The sequence below is a fragment of the Geotrypetes seraphini genome, chromosome 1, assembly GCF_902459505.1.
Source record: "Geotrypetes seraphini chromosome 1, aGeoSer1.1, whole genome shotgun sequence".
NCBI lineage: Eukaryota > Metazoa > Chordata > Amphibia > Gymnophiona > Dermophiidae > Geotrypetes > Geotrypetes seraphini.
In genome coordinates, this window is record NC_047084.1 from 375,739,192 (window position 1) to 375,764,739 (window position 25,548).

At 42.5% G+C, this 25,548-nt stretch overlaps 1 protein-coding gene across 7 annotated transcripts in view; it reads left to right on the top strand.

Moving 5' to 3' along the window:
* Positions 1-8,761: 8,761 nt before the first annotated feature.
* The window catches only part of RBPMS (RNA binding protein, mRNA processing factor), a 572,887-nt gene continuing 556,100 nt past the window's right edge, over positions 8,762-25,548 (top strand). The window contains exon 1 of one of the 7 annotated variants that reach the window (XM_033915619.1): positions 8,762-9,586. In XM_033915619.1, the coding sequence (XP_033771510.1) occupies positions 9,539-9,586 (48 nt within the window). In that variant the 5' untranslated portion in view covers positions 8,762-9,538. Of the gene's footprint in view, positions 9,587-10,634; positions 10,653-25,548 lie in introns of those variants that run through there. The other 6 variants (XR_004536566.1, XR_004536565.1, XM_033915611.1 and 3 more) reach the window with 6 other exon arrangements.

The window sequence follows — 25,548 nt, forward strand, 5'->3', positions numbered from 1 at the left end:
TGGAGACCATGGAAGCAAAGCAAGCCACACATCAAGAAAACATCAAAGCCCTGCAATCTCAAGTAAAGAAGATTACACAACTTGAAAGAGATTTAGAGGAGGCCAACATGAGATCTCATTGCAACAATCTAAGGATTTTAGGTGTACCGGAGGGGCACGAAGGATCAGACATGATAAAATTCATGGAAAACTTTATACCAAAAATATTGGATTTAAAATTTGCCAAGGAGCTCGAAATTGACAGAGCTCACAGGGTACCATCTCACATGCTTACCAACTCTCACTACCCTAGGCCGATTGTCATACATCTTCTCAGGTATAGCCAAATACCAGAAATCATGTCACGGGCAATAACCAAATCCTCCTTGAAGTATGAAGCTGTCTTATTGGAGCTGTCTCAGCTGGCACAATTACTCATAATAATTGCTATTCGCATAATCCTTGTAAAATGGAAGGATTTTTCCAATGTTTCATACAATGAATGGTAAAACACAGTTTGCTTATATGCATGATATGAAAGAATAGCAGCTGAATGCAAAAATGCAATCAAAAGGCTCAACAAAATGTGGGCACCACTACTAGCTAATTTGGGTCCATCCCGCCTATCAGCAGTTTCCAGTAAGCTAGATTGTTCCATCACATCATTAAATGCATAAATAATTATTCATAGTACTTGAGCTGTGTCATGGATCTACTATGTTTACTTGTATTATGTAAATGTAGCTTAAGATACTCTGTCACTTGTGCTAACACTCTGCTAAACTATATTACACATGATTGACAAGGTTGTTTGTCTACAGGACTTATTCTGATTTCTTTGTTCTTTCTTTGTAAGCTCTTGACCACATTTAAATGCCTTGTGTTATGTTTCTGTACTTGTACTTGGTCAATGACTTTTTGTATGTTTGGAAAATTCAATAAAGATGACTGAACTTAAAAAAAAAAAGATTTATAAAAAAAATATATATATTTTTTTAATACCAACTATTAGAATATTTTTAGACAGTCAATTCCATAAAGTGGGAGCAGTCCACACAAAAGCACTGGTGAGTGTCAATGCCAACCGAGCACTAGCAATTGGAGGAGGAGCCATTCTCTGGTCTTGTAAGGACCTCAATGTTCTAAATAGTATGCACCATAGACCCCATATAATGCTGATGTTGGGGTCCAAGATATTTCACCGTATTATAAATTAATCTATGTTATATGGAAGTCCCAAAAATAATAAATAATAGCAAAAAGAAGTCCACTCCTTGACCACATGATATCAAGCTGAGTTATATAGGTTTTTTGGAATAGCAAGATTGTCCAAAGAGGGAGGAGTACTGTGATTGGCTTGGAGCATATTTTTATTCTTCCTAATCAAATAGAATACTGGAAATAAATTATACGGAAGGGTTTGGAAACATCTGACTGTCTGAAAATTTAATGAAACAGGACCAAATCTGATGGGTTAAGAATGGGGAAAACAGGTATTGAGTTTGAAAATGGGCCATATTGGGATGGGGGTTCAAGAGAAAGAAAGTCCCCTTCGCCTAGGGTTACCAGACATCTGGAAAAACCCGGACATGTCCTCTTTTTAGAGGACTGTCCGGGTTGCCGGATGAACTTTCCAAGAACCAGTACTTTGCTGGATTTTGGAAAGCCCTGAGCTCTGGCCATCTTAAGCGCCTGGGTCAATCGGAGCCTTAGGCCCCTCCACGACACATCCCAGGATGCTCCCGGAAGGGGCAGGCCCGCCATTTGGTAAGAAGCAGGCCTGCCAGCTGGAAGGGGTAGGTGTTCCTCCGGACGGACTTTGTGTTTAAGGTAGGGAGGGGAGGGGGGTTGTTGGGGGCATGGAGGGAGTTGGCAGGGGGTTGGGCAATGGCGGGAGAGAGTAGGATCCCTCCCATTGTGGGGGGGGAGGTAGTAGTGTCGGGAGATTATGTGACATGGCAGGGGGAGTTGTTGGGGGGTTGGGTGACAGTGGAGGGGTAGTAGTGTCAAGGGATTGTGTGGTGCGGCGGGAGGAAGTAGACATCTCTCCCACTGCAGGGGTGGGTGTCAGGAGGTTGTGCAATGGCGGCGGGAGTGGGCATCCCTCCTGCTGCCAGGTGTGGGTGTCTGGAGATTGTGTGAACACAGCAGGAGAGAGTGGGCATCTTTCTTGCCAAGTTTTTGGGTTTTTAAAATATTTTCAGGGGGGGAGGGGGGGAATCTGAGCTGTCAAACCTTACTTTCCTGTCAGTGCCTGAGCCAATCAGCACTCAGGCACTAATCAGAAAGTAAGGCTGCGACAGCTCAGACTTGTCAGCATATTTTGGCCGTAAATGTAGCACAACGAGGTTAGGGAGTCACTCAATGAAGATAGATAATTGCTTGGAGTGCTCATTTTAACATTAATGACCTCATTGTACTACATTTGCATGGCAGAATCGGAGACTGCTAGGAAACTCAGAAATTACCACAGTAAGCCGTTTTGATAATTCGCTGCTAAAATACGTAACACTAATCCACTTGGAACAGATTTAGTGAGCACATTAAAGGTACGTTTAAGTTTTGAGAATCTTCCCCTCCATCACTAGACCACCAGGGATTGTAAGGTAGTCTGGGGAAGGGGAGGGCAGCTACTTTGTGAATTATTTTTATTTGTACTGTGATTTCAAGTAATGCAGGTATGATCTTCCACAATAGTTCATATGATTGGATTGACTTTATTAACTGGATATACTGCTATTGACAACCAGGTATTAAGCGGTTTACAATATAAACAAGTTACATGGAAAAAATTTTACCGTATTTTTAGCTCCATAAGATGTACTTTTTCCACCTCCAAAAAGTGGGTGTGTCTTATGGAGTGAATACAGTGAACTGAAGGCAGCCAATCATGAAGCAGCGCATGACTAGGCAGGAAGTGCAAAGGTCACATTCCTATGTTGTGCACCGCTCTACAAGGAGAAAGCAGAGCAGACTGCGCTAGATCACTGCCCGGAGGGGGGGGGGTTGCAGGCCGCTTCGGGTTTCACAGCACCAGACCACCAGATGCACCTAGGTATAGAGGAGGAAAAACCAAGAAAAAAAATTCTGAACCAAATTTGTTTTTTCTTGGTTTTTCTTCCTTTATAGGGGGGTGCGTCCTAGAGAACAAAAAATACGGTACATCAATAAAGACAAATACAAAACCAAAAGATCTTAGTCTAACAAATAAAAATTAGTCTACAGCTTAGATCATAATCAAGCAGCCCTCAAAATAGCAATTAAGTAAAATACTGCTGAAAAAAAGATATAATTTAATCATTTTACAAAAAGTTAAATAAGAGCAATTGCCATGAAAGCTACTTAATAATGAATTCCAAAGAACTGGACCGGCATAAGAGAAAAGTCCTACTTTTTGTAGATGACAATTTAATTCATTTGAAACCTGGAAGTTCAAATAGTTCCCTTTGCGAAGAATGCAAAGGTCTAGCTCAGTGGTCACAAACTCGCGGCCCGGGGCCACATGCAGCCCGCCAGGTACTATTTTGAGGCCCTTGGTATGTTTATCATAATCACAAAAGTAAAATAACAGTTTTCTTGATCATATCTCTTTAGCTATAAATGACAATATTATTATTAAGACTTAGCCAAAAGGAAAGATTTATAAACTATAAAGAGTTTTACCTCATGCAAAATTGTCATTTCTTTAATAAGACATTAACTATTTTTTTCTGCGGCCCTCCAAGTACCAACAAATCCAAAATGTGGCCTTGCAAAGGGTTTGAGTTTGAGACCACTGGTCTAGCTGGTAGATATTTTGACGATTTATTTGACAAATATTCAAGTTTAAACATCAGGCAGAGCAATTTGAATTCCATGTTTACAAATAGGCAACCGGTGTATGTCATATAGAACTGGGACCAGGAAAGACTAAGGGCTGGCGCAAGAAGCCAATATGAGAGAAAGGTGACATTGCAACAAAAATGATAAAAAGGATGGGGCAACTTCCCTATGAAGAAAGGCTAAAGTATCTTGGGCGCTTCAGCATGGAGAAGAGATGGCTCAGGGGAGATAAGATAAAGGTCTTTAAAACAGCGAGGGGAGTAGAACATGTAGATGTGAATCTATTGAATTCTTTAACTGGGTGACCAGAGAATTGTATCAAGGACATGCGCTAGATGTGATTTACTTAGATTTCAGCAAAGCCTTCGACACGGTTCCTCATAGGAGGCTCTTGAATAAACTCCATGTGATGAAGTTAGGGCCCGAAGTGGTGAACTGGATTAGAAACTGGTTTGAGGGACAGACGCCAGAGGGTGGTGGTGAATGGAATTCGTTCAGAGGAGGGAAAGGTGAGTAGTAGAGTGCCTCAAGGATCAGTGCTGGGACCAATTCTGTTCAATATGTTTGTGAGTGACATTGCTGAAGGGTTAGAAGGTAAGGTTAGTCTTTTTGCGGATGATACCAAGATTAGTTAGAGAGTGTACACCCTGGAGGGAGAGGAAGACATGAAGAAGACTCTACAAAAGTTAGAAGAATGGCAAATTTTATGTTCTTATATAAGTCACTGTTTACTGCTGGCCCAGCACTGAAGAATCTAAAAGGTACAGGGGCCTTGTTTTAGTTTGGGGAGGAAGGGGGGGGGGGTCTGGGTGCGTTCAGGAGAGGTTCTGACTTTGGTGAAGGGGGGGGGGGGTTGGTGTCCGGTAGTAGCCGTGGAGGATATAAGAGTTCCATCCTCCATGGTGGATAGATTCTATTGTAAAAATTTGTATTGCGCTTTTGTTTTTATTACGATTGAATCTGTTTAATAATAATAATAATAAAAAGATTTAAACATAAAATGTACAGGGGATAGGGGAGCAAAGCTAAGAGATTCCAGATCACCTGGGGGGAGATGGTGGGCAGGGGATGGAGTTCTCATGCCCACCCAAAATTGGGTGTCTAACTATGTTCCTGTTGGATATATGTGAAGAAAGAACATAAGAATAGCCATACTGGATCAGACCAATGGTCCATCTAGCCCAGTATCCTGTTTCAAACAATGGCCAATCCAGGTTACAGTACCTGGAAGAAACCCAAATAATAGCAAAATTCCATGTTACTGATCCCAGGGCAAGGAGTGCCTTCCCCTATGCCTGTCTCAAAAGCAGACTATGGACTTTTTCTCCAGGAACTTTTATAAACCCCACTTATTGCAGGTTTTCAGGTCTCACTGTATCTTGTCAAGTAGAAACTGACATTTCAGCCATCATGCTGTGGCTTTCTTCAGGGTATGCTGTGAGGTCTGCAATTTGTCTTTGTAAATAGTGGTTCCACTGACCTGATTGGGAACAGGGCAGTCTGTTGCTCACCAATTTGAATTTTGGTGGGTAAATCAGTTGGTCACAGATTTGAATTTTGGTCAGAAAATCAGTTGGTCTCTCTTTTACACCCCCCCCCCCCAAAAAAATGGAAAAGTCTCTGCTGAGTTTAAAGATATTCTCCCTATGAAACTGGGTTATATGTTCTCTCAGGGTTTCCGCAGCTTGCATCCTGCTTATTGCAGGGAGAAATTAACGTTTCAGTCATCATGCTGTAGCTTTCTGCAGTATATGCTGTGAGATAGTATGTCTTTGTAAATAGTGGATTTACTGACCTAATTGGGAACAGAGCAGTCTTCTGGTCACCAATTTGAATTTTTGTGGGGAAAGTTAGTTGATCTCTTTTTTTTTTTTCTCATAGAATAGATAAGTCTCTGGTGGGTTTAAAGATATTCTCCCCATGAAGCTAGGTTATATGAGTATGTTCTCTCGGGGTTTCTGCAGCTGGCATCAAAATTCAAATTTGTGACCAACTGACTTTCCCACCAAAATTCAAATTGGCGACCAACGGATTAAGAACATAAGAATTTGCCTCCGCTGGGTCAGACCAGTGGTCCATCCCGCCCAGCGGTCCGCTCCCGCAGCGGCCCTCCAGGCCCATCACCTGTGCAATGGTCCCTGACTATTCCTATAACCTACCTCAACTCCTACCTGTACCCCTCAATCCCCTTATCCTCTAGGAACCTATCCAAACCTGCTTTGAAGCCCTGTACGGTGCTCTGGCCTATCACGGCCTCCGGAAGCGTGTTCCATGTGTCCACCACCCTCTGGGTGAAAAAGAACTTCCTAGCGTTTGTTCTAAACCTGCCCCCTTTTAATTTCTCCGAGTGCCCCCTTGTACTTGTGGTTCCCCACAGTGTGAAGAATCTGTCCCTGTCTATCTTTTCTATGCCCTTCAGGATTTTGAAGGTTTCTATCACGTCTCCTCTAAGTCTCTGCTTTTCCAGGGAGAATAGCCTCAGCTTTTTCAGTCTGTCAGTATATGAGAAGTTTTCCATACCCCTTATCAGTTTAGTCGCTCTTCTCTGGACTCCCTCAAGTACTGCCATGTCCTTCTTGAGGTACGGCGACCAGTACTGGACACAGTACTCCAGATGCAGGCGCACCTTGTTCCCAGTCAGGCCAGAGAACCCATTATTTACAAAGACAAACTGCAGTCCTTACAGCATACACTGAAGAAAGCCACAGCATGATGGCTGAAACATTGGTTTCTACCCGACAAGACCAGCGAAACCTGGAAACCTGCAACAAGCATGATGCTAGCTGCAGAAACCCTGAAAAAACTTTTTTATACCCAGCTACGCTAACCGCTGTTACCACATCCTCCAGCAACAAGTTCCAGAGCTTAACTTAATAAAAATGGTTAATAAATCCCAATAAATAAAATAAATATTGTTTGAATGAAAAAATTTTCTCCCTATTTGTTTTAAAGGAACTTCATCAAGTGCCCTCTAGTCTTTCTAATGTTTCGTCATATCGTTTACGACACTACATGTAAAACCATTTTTTCTGCAACTGCACCTACATTATGGAATGCTCTCCCTAGCCATATTAGGCAAGAAACCTCTTTACTAAAATTTAAATCAAATCTTAAAACATTCCGTCAAAAATGACAAAGACTAGGGGACACTCGATGAAGATACAGGGAAATACTTTTAAAACCAATTGGAGGAGGACATTTTTTTTTTCACTCAGAGAATAGTTATGCTCTGGAACGCGTTGCCAGAGGATGTGGTAAGAGCAGATAGCGTAGCTAGTTTTAAGAAAGGTTTAGACAAATTCCTGGAGGAGAAGTCCATAGTCTGTTATTGAGAAAGACATGGGGAAGCCACTGCTTGCCCTATGTTGGTAGCATGGAATATTGCTACACCTTGGGTTTTGGCCAAGTACTAGTGACCTGGATTCGCCACTGTGAGAACGGGTTACTGGACTTGATGGACCATTGGTCTGATCCAGTAAGGCTATTCTTATGTTCTTATTTATGTTTGAGGATGCCTATACTGTCTGGATTTAACCATCATCAGCATACTAGCAACATTTGTTTTACCCCTTCCATTCATGCGGCTTTTTTTTTTTTAATTGTATTTTTCTCTATCCGCCCTTCTGTATCTAGTCATTGTCTTTATTTATTTGTGCTGGTGTTTTTACCCCTTTATATATATATATATATATATATATATATATATACTTATTTTAAATCTTATTGTAACCCGCCTAGACGTACCGAGAGGCGTTATATCAAATAAAAAATAAAAACTTGAAACATCACTCACTTTTATCCTTTCTACACCACTCAGAATTTGTAGTCTTAAATCATATCTCCCCTCAGCTGTCTCTTTTCCAAGCTGAAGAGCCCTAAAGGAGAAGGGAAGAGATAGGTTTGGTTAGAAAGATAAGGAAGGAGAGGCTGGGGGAGAAGAAAGAATGGGAAAACGTGATAGAAGAAAGTAGGGGGAGGAGACACCCTTGTTATGGTATGCTATGTGCAATCTTATCATTCACTGCATCCTTATTAGAGTTTTAGGCGGGTTACAGGCAACGTACTGTATTGTTACATATAATTTTATATAGAGTTAAATATGTTACAAAGAATTAGACATGCTACATAAAGTTATCAAAATTTAAAGGTGGTACCTTTACTCCTTTAGTTTTATTTCTATTTATCGCCTTAAAAAAGTAGACTAAACTTGCTACTACACCATTTATATTGTATTCCAAAGAAAGTGTATTGAACATAAATTTCTTTTGCCCTCTATGATCTGAAAGGCTAACGAACTTTTCTGTTCTCAGTGAGATTAAAAAAACGCGGTACCAGAAAGAGTCCAAGCACACCTTTTACGTTAAATCAGTGGTCTCAAACTTGTGGCCCGGGGGCCACCTGCGGCCCCGCCAGGTACTATTTTGAGGCCCTTGTTCATGTCTCTTTAGCTATAAATTACAATATTATTATCAAGACTTGGAAAGATTTATAAACTATAAAGAGTTTTACTTCATACAAAATTGTCATTTCTTTAATAAGACATTAACTATTTTTTTCTGAGGCCCTCCAAGTACCTTCAAATCCAAAATGTGGCTTGCAAAGGGTTTGAGTTTGAGACCACTAAATGATATCTAATGCATTAAATAATATCTAAGTGGGGAAGGGGGGGGCGGTTTGAGTGCTTAAATTCAAACCTAGAGCCAGTTTCCCTCATCACCTAGAATAGAACCCCCAATATTTGTTTCTGTTTACTCAATACTTGCTATACAATAGAGCGGGGAACCTGAACTCTTTCATTTAAGGGTTAATTTGTATTGCATTTGCCCCCCCCCCCCCCGGGGTCATTTTGAAACGCTGGCGCCGACGCCCCTAAGCGCTTTCCTTTTCCTAGACCAGACCCTACTCCCCTTCCTATCAATCACCCCTCCTCCGAGAGGGGGCAGAAGTTTGCCCGATCGCCCCTCTTTTATTCGGCTAAACGTTCCCTATGTACCGCAGCGCTCAGCATCTTCCCTCCACATCCAGAGCAAACGGAGGGAGGGGGGGGGAGGAGGACTAGGAGACACTTTTTCCACTTTTAAGCGGCTGCTTCCGAGCACCTTTGTCATTTCCTGCCTTTTGAGACCCGAAGGAGGTGAAGCAGGTAATTTGACAACGGTCCCCGACCTCTGCAGTCAGGGCTCGTGGGCAGCAGCGCAAACCCCCCCCCCCTCGCGCGCGCTCTCTCTCTGTGGCGCACACCTCCTGACCTTTTCTGGAAATGCTCAGATTTGGGGCGGGTGGGAAGGGGTCGCATTGCATTTCTATAATTATTTTACGTAAGGATCTCCCCCCCCCTCCCTCCCTCTCTAACTGGTATAGTTCAGGGTTTCGTTCTCTTTCTGGGCAGTGCAGCAGGAGATGGGCTGCTCCCACCCACCGGACGCCTGGAGCTGCCTCCCGCTCCTCCCTCTAGTCCGCTGAGCTGCAAAAGAACCCAGCCGGTCTTCCCCCCAGTGCCCAGGAGTCAAGCCCTGGACTCGGACTCGCTTTCCCTCCCCTCCCCCTCTGCCCAAATGTTAGGGCTCTCTCCCTCCTGATTCCTCCCCCCTCCCACCCCAGGACTTCGCTGCCGCCTGAGCGTCTCGGCGAAGTGGCCCTTGCCTGACTTTTGCCTCCTCTCCGAAAAGGAGCCAGTCGGGGGGGGAACGTCCGCGCGGACACGGAAAGTGACAGGCGAGAGAGGCGCGTGGACGGCATGGAGAAAGAGAATACCCCAGCCGAAGCCAACCTGCAAGAGGAAGAGGTGGGTCGCGCGCAGGCGTTGCCTACCTTTCTTAAGGTGTGCGAGGAGCGCATGCCGCGCGCGCGCGCGAGCGCCTGGTTTCCGCGGAGACGAGTCGCGCGACGTTCCCCGCAGCTCCATTTTCATCTAGTCCAGGGGGTAGGGAACTCCGGTCCTGGAGAGCCGTATGCCAGTCGGGTTTTCAGGATTTCCCCAATGAATATGCATGAGATCTATTTGCCTGCACTGCTTTCAATGCATATTCATTGGGGAAATCCTGAAAACCCGACCGGAGTACGGCTCTTGAGGACCGGAGTTCCCTATCCCTGATCTAGTCTATTTCGGGGGGGGGGGGTGTCAAAATCCCTCCTGGAGGGCTGCAATCCAGTCGGGTTTTCAGGATTTCCCTCAATGAATGTGCACGAGATCTATTTGAGTGCACTGCTTTCATTGTATGCTAATAGATCTCGTGCAAATTCATTGGGGAAATCCTGAAACCCGGACTGGATTGCGGCCCTCGAGGAGGGACTTTGACACTCCTGGTCTATTTGGTCGCCCTTAACCAACTCTTTCCCCCCCCCTCCCCCAAAACACCAAGAATAATTTATACAGGCTAAAAACTAGCGGGGTGGATGCCATCATTTAGTACAGGGGGAGGGAACTCTGGTCCTCGAGAACCGTATTCTAGTCGGGTTTTCAGGATTTTCCCAATGAATATGCATTGAAAGCGGTGCATGCACATAGATCTCATGCATATTCATTGGGGAAATCCTGAAAACCCGACTGGAATGCGGCTCTTGAGACCCGGAGTTCCCTACCCCTGATTTAGTAGATAAGGCTAAGGGAATGTTGCTACACAGACAGTTATTTAAAATACAAACGCAGTAGGTTTGGGAGGCTTGCCACGGTTTTCTTTCTGGTTTTTTTGGTTAACAGTTGCATAATCTTTCGACAACCCGGATTACACGTGCTAGCTCTCTGCCCAGGAATTGGGGGCTGGCTGATCCCTGGGTTCCCGTATCTGTGGAGGCACGTTATCTTGTTTGTTTTTTAATCTGTGTTCCTAAGCGGCTTCAGGTTGAAAATGGTAACTACCCCAAAAAATCCCGAAACTGTTAGCTGGGTTGGCTCGCATGACCGCCACAATAATTGGGGTGGGGGGGGTTGGGTTGTACTAATTTCTCATTTTCGGATTCCTAATCATTTTACCTTTGCTGTGTAATATTTTTCTTAAAGCAACAAAAACAAAAAAAAAAGGGGGGGGGGAAGCAGTCTGCTGTGATTAATTGCTTTCTAGTGTCCTAGATTAATAGATAACTTTATAGAGCACATTCCTGTGCAATTGAGAGAAACCAGAGGCTTCTCTGGTCGAGTATTTTGCTGGGTCGGGATGGGGTGAAAGCTAGCAAAGCAGGCCCTTGACGTTTCTAGTACAGTGGAGCTCAAGTTAGTGACATCAGAACTGCAACAGTGACTTTAAGCCCTTACACAAATTTGTGTTGATGTGCAGCTCTTTTTAGGAACTCTTCTTACCGCGGGCTGGAGAGGTAAATGCTAGAACAGGGATCTCAAAGTCCCTCCTTGAGGGCCACCATCCAGTCGGGGTTTCAGGATTTCCCCAATGAATATGCAGTGCATGCACATAGATCTCATGCATATTCATTGGGGAAATCCTGAAACCCCGTACTGGATTTCGGCTCTCGAGGAGGGACTTTGAGGTCCCTGTGCTAGAAGCTCATTCAATTCCTAGGAACGTGGGAACATTGACTTCGCCGGTCCGCAGTAAGAAGTTCCTTTCGCGGTTTGGTAAAAGACCCAGCGAAAATGATTTGTGATCAATGGAAATGCTCTCCTAATGAAACATTATTGTTAGTTAAACAGATTGGAGTTTTCCAGCTGACTCCTTTTTGTGGTGAAACAGGCCTGAACTGATTTTCACAGACCAAATAAGATAGATTGTCTGGTAAGGGGAAAGTATCTCAGGATGTAGAACACTTTATTGTCTGGGATAACAAACAAACCACTCCGTGTCCGGTCAATCATACTTTTCTTTCTGTTTGGAATTGAGAGGGTTTTTTTTTTCCAGATTTGTCTTTTTTTGTGTTAAGTGTTGTATTCAGGACTAGGCGATTACCTAGGGCAGCAGTTTCCGGAGCCAAATCAAAACAATAGGTTCTGGCAGCTTCTGGGAGGGGAGGTGTTGAGGTGTTCATGATCTTGATTGTTGGAGGTAGGAGCCAAGGATCTTAAGAGTTAATTAATGGGAGATATAAGGCTGAAGGTTTGCCTAGAACACCTAATAACTCTGTCCCACCAGCCCTAGCTGTGTTTTATATTGTATACCAGCAGGATAAATATTAAGCTCTTCTGCTGTTTCTCACTTTATAACATGAAGTCATTGTATATATTTTAGGTCAATATTTATGTTGGCAGAAAATAAACAAACTCCTTTGCTCTGCTGTAAACACTTTGTCTTCCAAGATCGTATTTCTCAAGAGTAGTATTTTTTATTTCCTCCCTCCGACGTGCAGACTTTAGGTTCCATTGGGGAAAAAGTGCAATGAATGTGCATTTTCTGTCTGGTTTGGATAACAATAACAACTTTAAAACCGTTTCTTTTGGACCAGCTTGAAGGCTGCTTGTGATGGGCTTTTAGCAAATTCCAGTTGTAGCATTCGCTGTGGCAGTGAACTTGAAAAAAGTAGTGATTTTGGACAGGGTTTCTTTTTATAATTATTATAAATGCACTAGTCACTCTTGAGTAGGAATCGGGAAAAGGAGATATCAGCCCCAGGGGTATCAAAATGAAAAAGCAAAAAAGTGAGGCAAGCGGCATTACCGCGGCTGATGAAATCACGGAGGCGACAGTGGGCCCGGCAGTGCATGATAGAAACTTTGGAGGGTAGCAGGATAGCATCCAAAAGGTCCAGGATGAGTTGGTGGTGTTGGATAGGGGATCCAGAGGAGGTGAGGAAGGAACGCTGGCGCCAGAGGACAGCGTGGGCGTGAACAGCTAGAAAGGCAATTTAGATAGGAAAAAAAACAAAAATGCAAAAAGGGAGAGAAAAATCTCCAAAAATGGCCAATGGTATAGTTGGTTTCCCCGGGGTACCCCACAAACCAAACAGATAGACAACACAAAGATTACAGGGCATAAACAAACATAGAAAACAGAAAAGGCGTGAAACTTTTCTTCCAGCTGGCAAGGATTCAGAGCTGAACTTAGATCTGCAGAGAAATGCACAGTTATACAAAAACAAACGTCCATCATAGCACGAATCATAATTGTGTGCACACAGTGGCAAAGTAAAGTGCGTTATAACACATGGCATAATAATCACATAATCATAAAAGGCATCTATTAATGGTTACTGGAACATCCGAAAGAGAAAACGTAAGAATGTGATCACTCTGGCTTGGTGCCCTGCCAATTACATTCATAAGGCAGACAGGGACGCAACTGCTAGGGTGAGCTTCAATCTTGAAAAATAAGCAAAACTTACTAGGTACAGTGTACAATGTTAAATATAGAGGTATTCTGAAGTATGGCAATGTCAATTCAAAGGGGAAAAAAAGAAACATGTTAAATGTTAAGTGCAAGGTCATTTCAAGGTTACTGAAAGCAGAACATTGTCCTCCTTCTCTGGGTAGAAAAAGACTCATTGTAACAGGTCCAGAACAGCTCTGTATGTATGACTGCGAAGGAAAAGAAGAGACATTTTAACGTGACACCACCCCTGAGGTCACTTAGCCATGTTCCCTGCAGGCAGACCTGGAACCCTTGTCTGCCACCTGGGTCCCGCTACACTCTGAGGAGTGGGCACTGCTGCAGACTAGATGTAGCTACTTTACTCTGCACTGTCCTTACATAATAACTACCCCCTTCCTCTGGAGTTTGAGCTACCAAGTTTATTTTAAAGGTATTTCTGTTTCCAATTGTATTTAGAATCAGATTGATAATAACACTTTATACAAACATGCATGGGAAGAAAGAATTCATAAAGAACACCAGGATAAAGACACAATACGGGAAAGCAAGGGAGACTGTTAGCACAAAAGAAGTAATCTCAATCCATCCGTTATCAATAAAACTCATTCATAAATCCAAGAAAGAATCCAATTCAAATTCTACTGCATATTATTTAAAACCCTACACGGAGACAGCCCATCATACTTGAACAATCGCCTCATCCAAGCACCTAGTACCAGACACAGAAAAACGCACTCCCCATTCATACCCCCCCCCAATCAAGGAAGTCAAAAGAACAAAACTACACGACGGCCTCCTAGCCACTCGAGCCGCAAGACTGGACAACCAGATCTCCAACCTTCTGATGACCACCCCAGACTATAGGACGTTCAGAAAGGAAATAAAAACCATACTTTTCAAGAAATTCCTGAAGCAGCAATAACATCACGACCTCTTAGCAACTCTAAAACTGACATTAGACCTACCCATTACCGCACTAATAATAACAAAAGAACCTCCACTACGACCACCTTTTAATTCTTTTACAAACCACCTCACCCACAACAACACGTTAAATGTTTATAAGATCTACAACTTACCTCTCTAGCTAATCATTGTAACTCTACTTTTTTTAATTAACCTTTTGTAATCCGCCTTGAACCGCAAGGTAATGGCGGAATAGAAATCCCTAATGTAATGTAATGTAATGTAATAAAGGGAAAAAAAAAAAAAAATAAAAAAGTTGACCACATTACACCGCTATTGATTAAGTCCCATTGGCTACCTATTAGCCACCGAATTACTTTTAAGATATTATTCTTGGTTTTTAAAGTTCTAGCTTTCAATGAGCCTCAATTCATGTCTAGAATGATCATTCCTTATTATGCCCCTCGTTCTCTACGATCATCATCACAAGACTTATTAACTGTCCCTTCCTTAAAAATTATGGGTACAAGAAGAAATGACATGTTTTCTGTTACAGCGCCACAAACGTGGAATGCACTGCCACTTTACATCAGAAAAGAAAAAGATCTTATCTCTTTTATAAAACTCTTAAAAACTTTGTTATTTAACTTTGTACTTGTGTCTTAAAATTGTTTGTCCTCTAAAATGTGTTTTTTTTTTTTTAATTGTTCAGCGCTTAGAATGTTTGTATAGGCGATTCATCAAATAATAATAAAACTTGAAACTTGAACTTGAATTATCAAGCCCATGTTTAGCAAATATTTCAATTTTCAGAAAAATATGGATACTTAACCTCTATCATTGTTAGTCTTGTACTTTAAATCCCCCAACACTGGGATACAAAGGCAGGGATGTGCCAAACACAAATCCCACATGTCTGACAAACGGTTGCTTTTTTTTTTCTTTTTTTATTACCAGCAGACACCACTTTGACAACTGCGAGAACACGTAAACTATCTGGCTCAACTTTCTTTAAATTACTCACTGTCTGTAACAAATCCACTGCACGCAACATATATCTAAAATCACAGTCCTTATTCTCGTTCATCAGTGCGAACTCACATTCTTAATTCTGGCTAGATCCACACGCATTTTACCCTGTTAAGCAACTTACACTATCCTGTCTGCAACTTTCGGCAAAACAATCATGCTGGCTTGCTTTACCAACCTTTCCCAGGTTTCCAACCTAAATGCTATTTCCATCTCCCCGGGTAATTTCTCAACATCACCAATTTCTCGTTCTCTGTGTCTTGTCAGGTGTCCCCAGAGCTTTTGTTTTATTAATTTGACAAGTATGACAAAAAGTTGATTATATTCCAAATACTAAGCCTTTGACAACAATAAAAATAAGGATGAAGAAAACAATAAAAAATCTTAGGGTCGCCATAATCGCCAGAAAAGGCAGTTGTAAAATATTTAAGCATGATCTGAAGGGGCTCGATGGTGTTCTGACCCATATTATACAATCTATATATGCACCCAACAAAAGTTCCAATTTCCAGAAACCAGAATCCTATATACCTCTCTGTGCTTCACAACTGATTAAGAAGTTACTAGACAGAAGAGATAGAGACAGGATAGAGAAGGAATCAACTTCTCACTTACCAAGACAGGTCCGGTACCGGCACAACAAAACCAGGAGCCAGAAATCTCCACCGATTCGTTCCTTCTCGAGGTGCAATCCGTTGTCTTCGACGAGAAAACCGTTCCTGGTCAACCACCAGGTTAATGCCGGCTATTACGGGTCTCGTAGGAGGCAAGGTTTGAAATCCTCCGAGGGAGACGATCGTGCCAAACAGGCTCAAGTCTGTAGATCAAGTCCCTGTTCGGCTGCGCCAAATGAAGGTACCTTTTAGGATAAGGCCCTCCTTTAGTAGTGCAGAGACTTGAGCCAGAGACTGAAGAGATTTAAAAAGGCTTTTATTAAACAAGCATATATGCTGGACTTCTGGGCAGAACTGGCTGCATAAACAGAAGACCCTGAGGATCTCGGACACCAAAGTTATATAGTGTCCTAACCAGTTCAAACCAGTTCTAACCAGCTCTGACCAAAAGGTAACAGCAGAGAGAAAAACAAAACCATAAATCCATCCTATAATCTATACATCAATGGCTAGCTAACATCTACATTCCTTTGCCTCCTGGCTGTACCAGGCACTAAGACAGATACATAGAACAGGCCTGCATGCATACGTGATTTCTCAGAGCAGTAAAATGGAGTCACAGGTTGCTGTTTTTAGTTTTACTACCCACTGATCTAAGATGGAGTTTTTCATATACACCGTGACCCAGGTATGTCAGCTAGCTAGGGATCCTTCACAATGAATCCACCAGTTCGTATATATGTGGTACATAAGAACATAAGAAGTTGCCTCCACTGGGTCAGACCAGAGGTCCATCTCGCCCAGCGGTCCGCTCCCGCGGCGGCCCATCAGGTCTATGACCTGTGAAGTGGTTTCTGACCACTTCTATAACCTACCTCTAGTTCTATCTGTACCCCTCAATCCCCTTATCCTCCAGGAACCTATCCAAACCTTCCTTGAACCCCTGTATAGTGCTCTGGCCTATCACATCCTCTGGAAGTGCGTTCCATGTGTCCACCACCCTCTGGGTAAAAAAGAACTTCCTAGCATTTGTTCTAAACCTGTCCCCTTTCAATTTCTCCGAGTGACCCCTAGTGGTTGTGGGTCCCCACAGTTTGAAGAATCTGTCCTTATTCACTTTCTCTGTGCCCTTTAGGATTTTGAAGGTTTCTATCATGTCCCCTCTAAGTCTCCTCTTTTCCAGGGAGAACAGCCCCAGCACTTTTAACCTGTCAGTGTATGCAAAATTTTCCATACTTCTTATCAGTTTAATCGCTCTTCTCTGGACTCCCTCGAGTACCGCCATGTCCTTCTTGAGGTACGGCGACCAGTACTGGACACAGTACTCCAGGTGCGGGCGCACCATTGCCATACAGCACATAAAGCCAGATAGACCTACAACACATTCCGAAAATCAATTAAAACCGTTCTATTTGGCAAATTCCTTGCTTAATCAGATCACCTCTCTCAGGTATTTTTTTTTTTCTCCCCCTTATAACCCCATTGTATTATGTAACATCTTTCTTCTCTCATGTATTCTTCCCCAATTCACGATGTAACTTCATTCTTCTTGCATTTTGTAATTCGCTGATTGTCCAGCCTTCTTTCTATGTGAACCGCCTAGAAGTCAGTTTGACTATGGCGGTATAGAAAAATAAAGTCATTATTATTATTATCTTCTCATTGTTTATGCAAAGTGTTGAAGGTATGCCATATATACTTTTCATTATTTTAAACATGAGGGTTGTATGATACAAGTGCCACTGGATATCTATCCTAAAAGTTTTTGTGCTATTTTTATGGAACAATTTGTTTATGCACTTGTTTTATTAATTCATTTTATATATATGCATGCTCATTTATTAATATATGTTTACTGGGTTTTATTGACTCCTGAATAGGCTAACCAGCCAAAACACAGCCATGTCATAAGAACATAAAGACAGCCATACTGGGTCAGACCATCTAGCCCAGTTTCCCATTTCCAACAGTGGCCAATCCAGGTTACTAATACCTGGCAGAAATCCAAATAGTAGCAACATTCCATGCTATCAATCCAGGGCAAAGCAGCGGTTCCCCCCAAATCCATGCTATGGACTAAACCTCCAGGAACTTGTCCAAACTTTTCTTACACCTAGCCATGCTAACTGTTGTAACTATAGCCTCTGGCAACGGGGTTCCAGAGTGTAACTATTCTTTGAGTTAAAAAAAAAAAAATGTCCTCCTGTTTGTTTTAAAGGTATTCTCATGTAATTTAATTGTGTCCCCTGGTTTTTGCACTTTTTGAAAGGGTGAAAATTGATTCGCTTCTACCTTTATTTGGAATAAAGCATAAGTTACGGAATACCAGTGGATCCTGTTTCATTGCATGCCTCATGTTTTGCTTTTTTTTTTTTTTTTTTAAACTCTTGAATAGTGCTCAGATAAAAGCAGTTTGACTTAGACGAAGTGATTTGATATTGAAAAGGGTTAACCAAGCAGGAGAGGCTCCTGCCTGGTTAAACTCCACTGAGTTAGACAACCATCAATATTCTACAGAATCCAGGTGGTGCTGCTGAATTTCACCGCTAACTGGTCATCCCCTTACCATCTAAGTTAAGGGGTAGGCTGGAGTTAGCGGAGATATATATTTATTGTACAGTTTATATACCTCTCTATCTAAATTTTAGTTGGTCCATAACAGGCATTTCATAAATTCAACATACTATGTAACATAAAATATATGGCTAAAATATGTTCTTCCCCACCATTCTCCAATAACAGTTATCACTAAAATCATAACACGTTAATCAAAGACCTGTAAGGAATGTCCATTTTGTAAGTCTTTTGGGAGTTTGTTTATTAAAAGCTTATGTACCGCCCTTCACTTAGACATCAAAGCGGTTTACAAAATGTAGGAAGAGAAAAGATTTGAATAGGAAAGATGAGACGATAAACACATTATTTAACAGACAAACCAACAGATGTGTACCCTCTGCATTAAAAAAAAAAATCCTAGATATCAAACCATCTTTTAAAAAAGAAGGAACATTCAAAATGAATTTATCTGTTGATTTCAGTGGTCTAGGACGGCAGACTGTAAATTCAGTCTGCCAACTGGCTAAGTAAGTACTTTAACCTAGGATAGGAATATGTGCCAAGTTAATCGATTACTAGTTTGGACATCTGAAGGTGTTTGATTAACTTCTGGGTCAGTGGACATACCTGGATATTGCCCCAGCATTGTATATTGGGGGTTGGGTCAGCCTGAGGCTGGAAGCAGCTTGTTAGTCACTTTACTGTCGCGTAGAAAATGACATGGGAACAGGTGCCCCCAGAGTGAGGACAGGGACAGAGCCTGCAGAAACAGGATGGAGATGGGGGGAAAAAATTGTGTTCCCTTGTCATTAACAATCCAATTATCTTCCTAGATGAAGTAAAAACACAGGCAAAGGAATCTTTGGGAAGGTTGTACCAAAACCGGATTGAAATGGAAGTCTCTGTTTGTGATTTACAAACAGTTGTACAGAATATTGTCCCTTTTTTATACTTCTAAGATTTAAATAAAAAAATCATAAATGTTTGAGGCTTATGCAGATGAGGACAGAGTCCACCTGGATGGAGTGGGGACGGGGACAGAGCTCGCAGAGACAGGGCGTAGACGGAAATGGAGCCTGTGGGGATGGGGACAAACTTTGTTCCGATGTCATTCTCTACTTGAGTGCCATGGGCTGTATATTATCCCCATAGTTTGTTGGAAGGGGGTATTCCACTGGTATGCCAGATGGGTATAACTAGGTCATGCTCCAAAGCATTGAACCTAGGAAATGGTTGGGGCTCAACCGGTGAGGCCATGGGACTTTATATCTGAAGCCTATGTAATTCTTGGCGGAAAGATATGGTATGAATGAACTGGATGCTCCTCTAGGCTGTGATACCTTTATATTAAAGCCAATCAGCGAATTACAAAATGCAAATAATAAAAGTGCAACATATATTATTCTGTCTATTCTTGAGTAATATGTTGCACTTTTATTATTTGCATTTTGTAATTCACTGATTGTCCAGCTCTCTGGCTGCCATTTGAATCTAGAGTTCTTTTTAAATTCGCATGCTTCTGCTACAAATCGGTAAACGGTGCCTCTCCAAGCTACATCAACACCCACTTTAACCTTTATTGCAACCACAAGAAATCACATAGAATTCAACTGTTCGCCTTCCCTTCGCTAAAACACTGTCATCTCAAAAGATTCCTCGATAAAACTTTCGCCTTCCAAGCAGCCAAGCTGAACCCATGGCTAGCCCAAATGATACTCGAGGCCCCCACTTACCTTGCCTTCAGAAAACTACTCAAAACCTACCTATTCAGCAAACACGACCCTTAATTATCCCCTCACCCCACATAACACCTCGCCCACCCCTGCTCCTCTCCTCCTTCACTAGACCTTCCCTTTTTTCCTACTCTCTACATCCTTTGTCTAGCTCGATCAAAACTGCAATTTCTGATAAATCGTTGTAAATCTACCCTTCTTTGCAGACTGTTGTAAATTGTTGTTATTCATTGTAAATCTGCTTGTGACATGTTGTAAATCTGCTTGTCAATGCAGGTCATTTGCTAATGTAATGTAATGTAATGTAATTTATTTCTTATATACCGCTACATCCGTTAGGTTCTAAGCAGTTTACAGAAAATATACATTAAGATTAGAAATAAGAAAGGTACTTGGAAAATTCCCTTACTGTCCCGAAGGCTCACAATCTAACTAAGTGATGTAAACCGCCTAGAACTCGCTGGGTATGGCGGTATATAAGAATAAAGTTATTATTATTATTATCTTCAGTGTGAACCGCCTACAAATCGTCTGATCATGGCGGTATAGAAGAATAAAGTTATGTTATGTTATTCAAAGATTGTGAAATAACCGCCAGCTTTCACACCATGCAGATCCATCCCGCCGATGTGGACTGTATGGTGCAAAAAAAAAAAATTCATTTTAGTTCAACAACTTTTGATAATCTTTATATCTTTGCAATGAAATGTGTCAGAACCTGCAGTCTTGCTGCAAGACCCGTGCAGCTCCTAAAAAACACATTACAAAGCATAGGAGAATAGAGAGATAGGGTGCTTCCTATAAAGCTGGGGGAGAGAGGATCTTAATGGACAAATTTGCCCCATTCCTGCAAGTTCTGTCGTCATCTGCACAAGCCTCAAGCACTTTAAAATCATAAGTGTTTGATGTTTGTGCAATTAAGGCAGAGTTTACAGGAATGGGCAGAAGAACTCGCAGAGACGGAACAGGGATATTGAGATTCCACAGGGATGGGGGCAAATTTGTCACCGGGTCATTCTCTATATACCATCTACTCTGAACTAAGTTACATGTTTAAGGAGCATAGAGCATTTGCCAAGTTGGGGAAATGGGAACGATAATCCGTGTATCTAACAGACTCCTAATGATGTAATTGTGGCTTTTTTCCCACTTTCCTTGTTCCATTTTAGTGAAAGGGCAGCACCTGCCTGTCTTTGGGCTAGATTCACAAAGCAAATTGATCGGTTTGCGACTCCTTTGCGACCAGATTTCCCGCCTTCACTATTCACTAACCTCTCCTATGATCCGCTTCGAATCCGTGCATGCAAATGAGGAGAAACGCTTGCAAATTAGACAGGGATGCAATTCACCAACCAAATTTTTAAAACCGACTGGGCTGGTCGATCAGCCCAAGAAGTGACTGCTGGGGACCAGTCGAAAATGTCTTTCCGACTCTCCAGCGCCAAAGCCCTGCTCTCTGCCCTGTTCTCTGCAGCCCCGATGCTCTTCCCTGGATCTCTCCTGCCTGCGCTGCCCTGAATCGCCACCCTGCTCTGTCCCAATCTCTCCTGCCTGTTAGCCCTGAATCGCCGCCCTACTATGCCCCAATATCTCCTGCCTGTTAGCCCCGAATCGCCACCCTGCTCTGTCCCAATCTCTCCTGCCTGTTAGCCCTGAATCGCCGCCCTGCTATGCCCCAATATCTCCTGCCTGTTAGCCCCGAATCGCCACCCTGCTCTGTCCCAATCTCTCCTGCCTGTTAGCCCTGAATTGCCGCCCTGCTATGCCCCAATATCTCCTGCCTGTTAGCCCCGAATCGCCACCCTGCTCGCACCTGTTTTCTCCTGCCTGCTGCCCCAAATCTCTCCTGCCCGTCCTCACACTGTGAGCCCATGGTTTTAACCCGCGGTTTTAAGCGGGTTAAAATCACGGGCTCGCTGGGCTAAAAAGTTTAATTAAAAAAAAAAAAAAGGTAAAAAAATTTGCGGCTCAGACGGGTCTAGACACATGCGCAGACCATCTGTGCGCATGCGTCGGGATCGTACATCAGCGATCCGTGCCGGCAGATGGGGGCGTTCCTCCGAACGCCCCCATCTGCACATTAGGCTTTGAGGAATCCATTGGAACTGCCCGGTTAGGGCATGGGTCAGTCCCAATCGGGCAGGTTCATGAATTTAGCCCTCTGTCTTTGCTACCGAGACCCTGCTTTAACAGGTATTTGTGACTTGGGATGATGAGATACTGAGCTAGAAGGACCATTGGTCTGACCCAGTAAGGCTATTCTTTTTTTTAAAAAAATATTTATTTATGATTTCAGCATAACAGAATATCAAGGAAATATCATTTAAATCAAAGAGTTTTATATGCTTAAATTCAGCTCAAGTCCTCTATATTTGGGATCCAAGATTTATAAGGTGAGAAAAAAAGTAACATAAAAGAAGAAAAACCAAACTTATCTAGTTGAACTCAGGTATGCCCCAATTCTAATTTAACTTAGGGCTCAGATCTTATTTTTTCCTTTTTCCCAGTTGTGTTAGCGATAAGAAGGTAGACAGTTGGAAGGATTCGAAGAAAACATATTTTTGCGAGGAATAATGTACAATACATTTATAAGGGTGATGCAAGTAAAAGGTCGCCCCTAGAGCTAACACTCCTGGCTTTAACAAAAAAATTCTCTCTTACGCCTCTGGGTGTCCCTGGACAAATCAGGATACATTTGAATTTTTAAACCTAAAAATTCCTCCTGCTTATTTTTAAAGAAGATTTTTAACAACCAAATTTTATCCGGCGCAAGGGCCACCGTTATAAACAGAGTTGCTGGTATAACCATCTCTCTATCAGAAACATTTAAATCCTGAACATTTTCTTGCTGCTGTTTCTGCAACCTATTAGGAAGATAATAGACTTGTGTAAAAGGAGGTATCACCTCCTCCGAAACCTCCAAGACATCTAACAAATATCTTTTTAACATTTCTCTAAGAGTTGCAGTAGCAATCATAGGGAAATTCACCAGCCTTAAGTTGTTACTTCGAGAAAAGTTCTCTAAAGATTCAAGCTTTTTCCTGAGGTTTATATTATCCTTAGCCAATGTTTCTTGGAGCCTTTTAGACATAGTCATCTCTTGTTTAATTCTATCAATAGAGTTTTTAGACTCGAGTACTTCAGATTCTAGATTCTTAATGTCTATTGCCTGGGCTGTAATTGTTTCTTCAACTCGGTGGAAATGAGGATTTATTGCATTTGGCAGATTGCCACAAGGTCCCAGATTACCTCTTGGGGTTTTGGTGTCATTTAGGGCACTGGTCTTTGACCTAAGGGCCACTGCGTGAGCGGACTGTCGGGCACGATGGACCACTGGTCTGACCCAGCAGCGGCAATTCTTATGTTCCATTCGAGACAAATGAAACAAAGATTTAGACTCCTCACCAGCTGTTATTTCTCCTCGCTGAACATCGTCCTGGATTTGTCTGACCCCCAATTGATGTCTTCGCCTCAGACGGCATACCTGGGCTCTCAGTCGGCATACCTGGGCTCCCCTCTCTGCTCTTGCCAGCCTCCAGGCTAGTATGAGCTCCTACTACCGGAAGCTCTTCCATCCGCAGTGAGATGGTGCTCCGTGGGCGTGTGGGCGGCACCCTTACATTGGGACTCAATGTGGTGTCAAACCCCTGGGACCCTGCCTCCGTCTCACTTACCCAGGGTGTTTCCAGCGGGGAGGTCTCTGAAAGCTAAAGGCCGACCTGTATACGCCGCAGAAGCTCCTCAATTTTGCCAATGCCGGATATTCCCGAGCTCTGCGAGGCCCCAGCTGAGCTCTTCCCTCTCTGTTTTGGCATCGTTAATTCTAGCGGTAAGTTGCTGAGGAAATGTTGATCAGAATGAGCTATCCGTTGCGTGTTGCTCAGCTAGATCTGTCGGCAGCCATCTTGGATCCGCAGTAAGGCTATTCTTATGTTCTTAAATACTTGAAATACACATTTTCTGTGTAATTTCAATGTGTTTGTGTTATCCGACTTTTCAATTATCCAACATGCTTTTTATTTTTTTTTTGCTACCGAGACCCAGCTTTCACTGCAGCACTTGAAATACAGGTAGTTCCTGAGTTACAGACGCCTGACTTAAGTATCACTCATAATTAAGAACGAGGTTATGGCTTCATTTGATTTCACTGAGCAGCAGTTTCAGTGGCATAGACTCCTTCACTTCTCCTGCAGCAGATTCAGGAATGATGCGTGGCCACATTAAGAACAGTGTGGTTGTACATGCCGTACCTTAGAGGGAACACTGACGGTTGGCCCTTTTGTCAGCTGGAAGCAGCAAGAATCTTAAAATCTGCCAAGTTCTGCTTCACTTACAAATCTGACTTAAGAACAGCTTTAAAAATGTAACTCGTTCTTAGGGACTGCCTGTCCACATGTTCTGTGCAATTTCAATGTGTTCCATGTTATCTGACAATGGGCTGGTCCTATTTAGGTTGGGCAATTGAGATGGTGCTGTGTAATTTATCTGCTTACAGGTGTGCTGCCTCAGCAGAGTTACACACTCCCACTGCAAAGCACTGAAAACCAGGCTTGAGCCAACATAGCAGGAATGGACCAGTAAATCAACGATAAATAGAAATGACAAGTAGGAAAGAAACGGAACAAATTGCTTTATTCTAGGACATGAACAAATATTTAATTCCAAGTGCAAAATCAATCTATTTTGTTGGATTTAGCACACAACTTTTCTCTAGTACCTCAAGGCAAGTTACGTTTAGGTACTTCCCTGCCTTCACAGGGCTTACAATCGTAAGTGTGTACCAAGACAGAAGGTTAAAGGACTTACTCAAGATCACAGAGAACTGTAGTAATATTTAAACTCTGGTTTCTCTGTAAATCCACCTAGTGTTCTGGGCAGTAGGCTGTACCTCCATTTTGTATTTTTGGAAGCTTGCATGGCGGTGCAGTAAGAAATACAGATTGAAGTTACATAATTGGTTGAATCTCCTGAGTGCAATTAAATCCTTGGAATGGTAGCCTTTGTGATGCTGCATGCCAAGGCTGTAACATATACGAATAATTGGAAAACATAATTGAACTGGGTTGAAAAATGTTAGATTTTGTTTTAAATTCACTTCCCTTTTAAGTATTACTGAAAAGGCATGAACTAAACCCATATTCAAGTAAACAAATTTATACTAACCCTGACTTGATCCCTTGTGAGCACTTTAAAAACCCTGGGAACAGTGTCTTTCTGTTATATATACGATGGGGGTGTTAATAAATAAGGTAAGTTTAAGTACAGTATTAAAGCAGTTGAACTTATGTACCCCCCTTTTTACAAAACCACGCAAGAGATCTGTAGTAGAGATTGACACGGTGACAAAATTCATCACCGTCCCCGTCCCCGCGGATAATCGCGGGAAATAATCCCATGTCATTTTCTAGTGTCTATTTCAACCTCGGTCCTTCTACACCAGCATTCTTCAAAGCAAAGCTTGAGGGTCAGTGGTTGTGGCCATTCATACTCTGATTCTTATGTGAGCCAAGGATAATGAAGCCATTGTGACATCACTGATGTGATTGGCTCTTAGGCACTGGTGGAATAAGGCATTATGACATCACAATATCTGCTCTGGATACCAGAGACTGTCATTCTGTAGTGTCTATCTCAACTTCAATCCTTCTACACCAG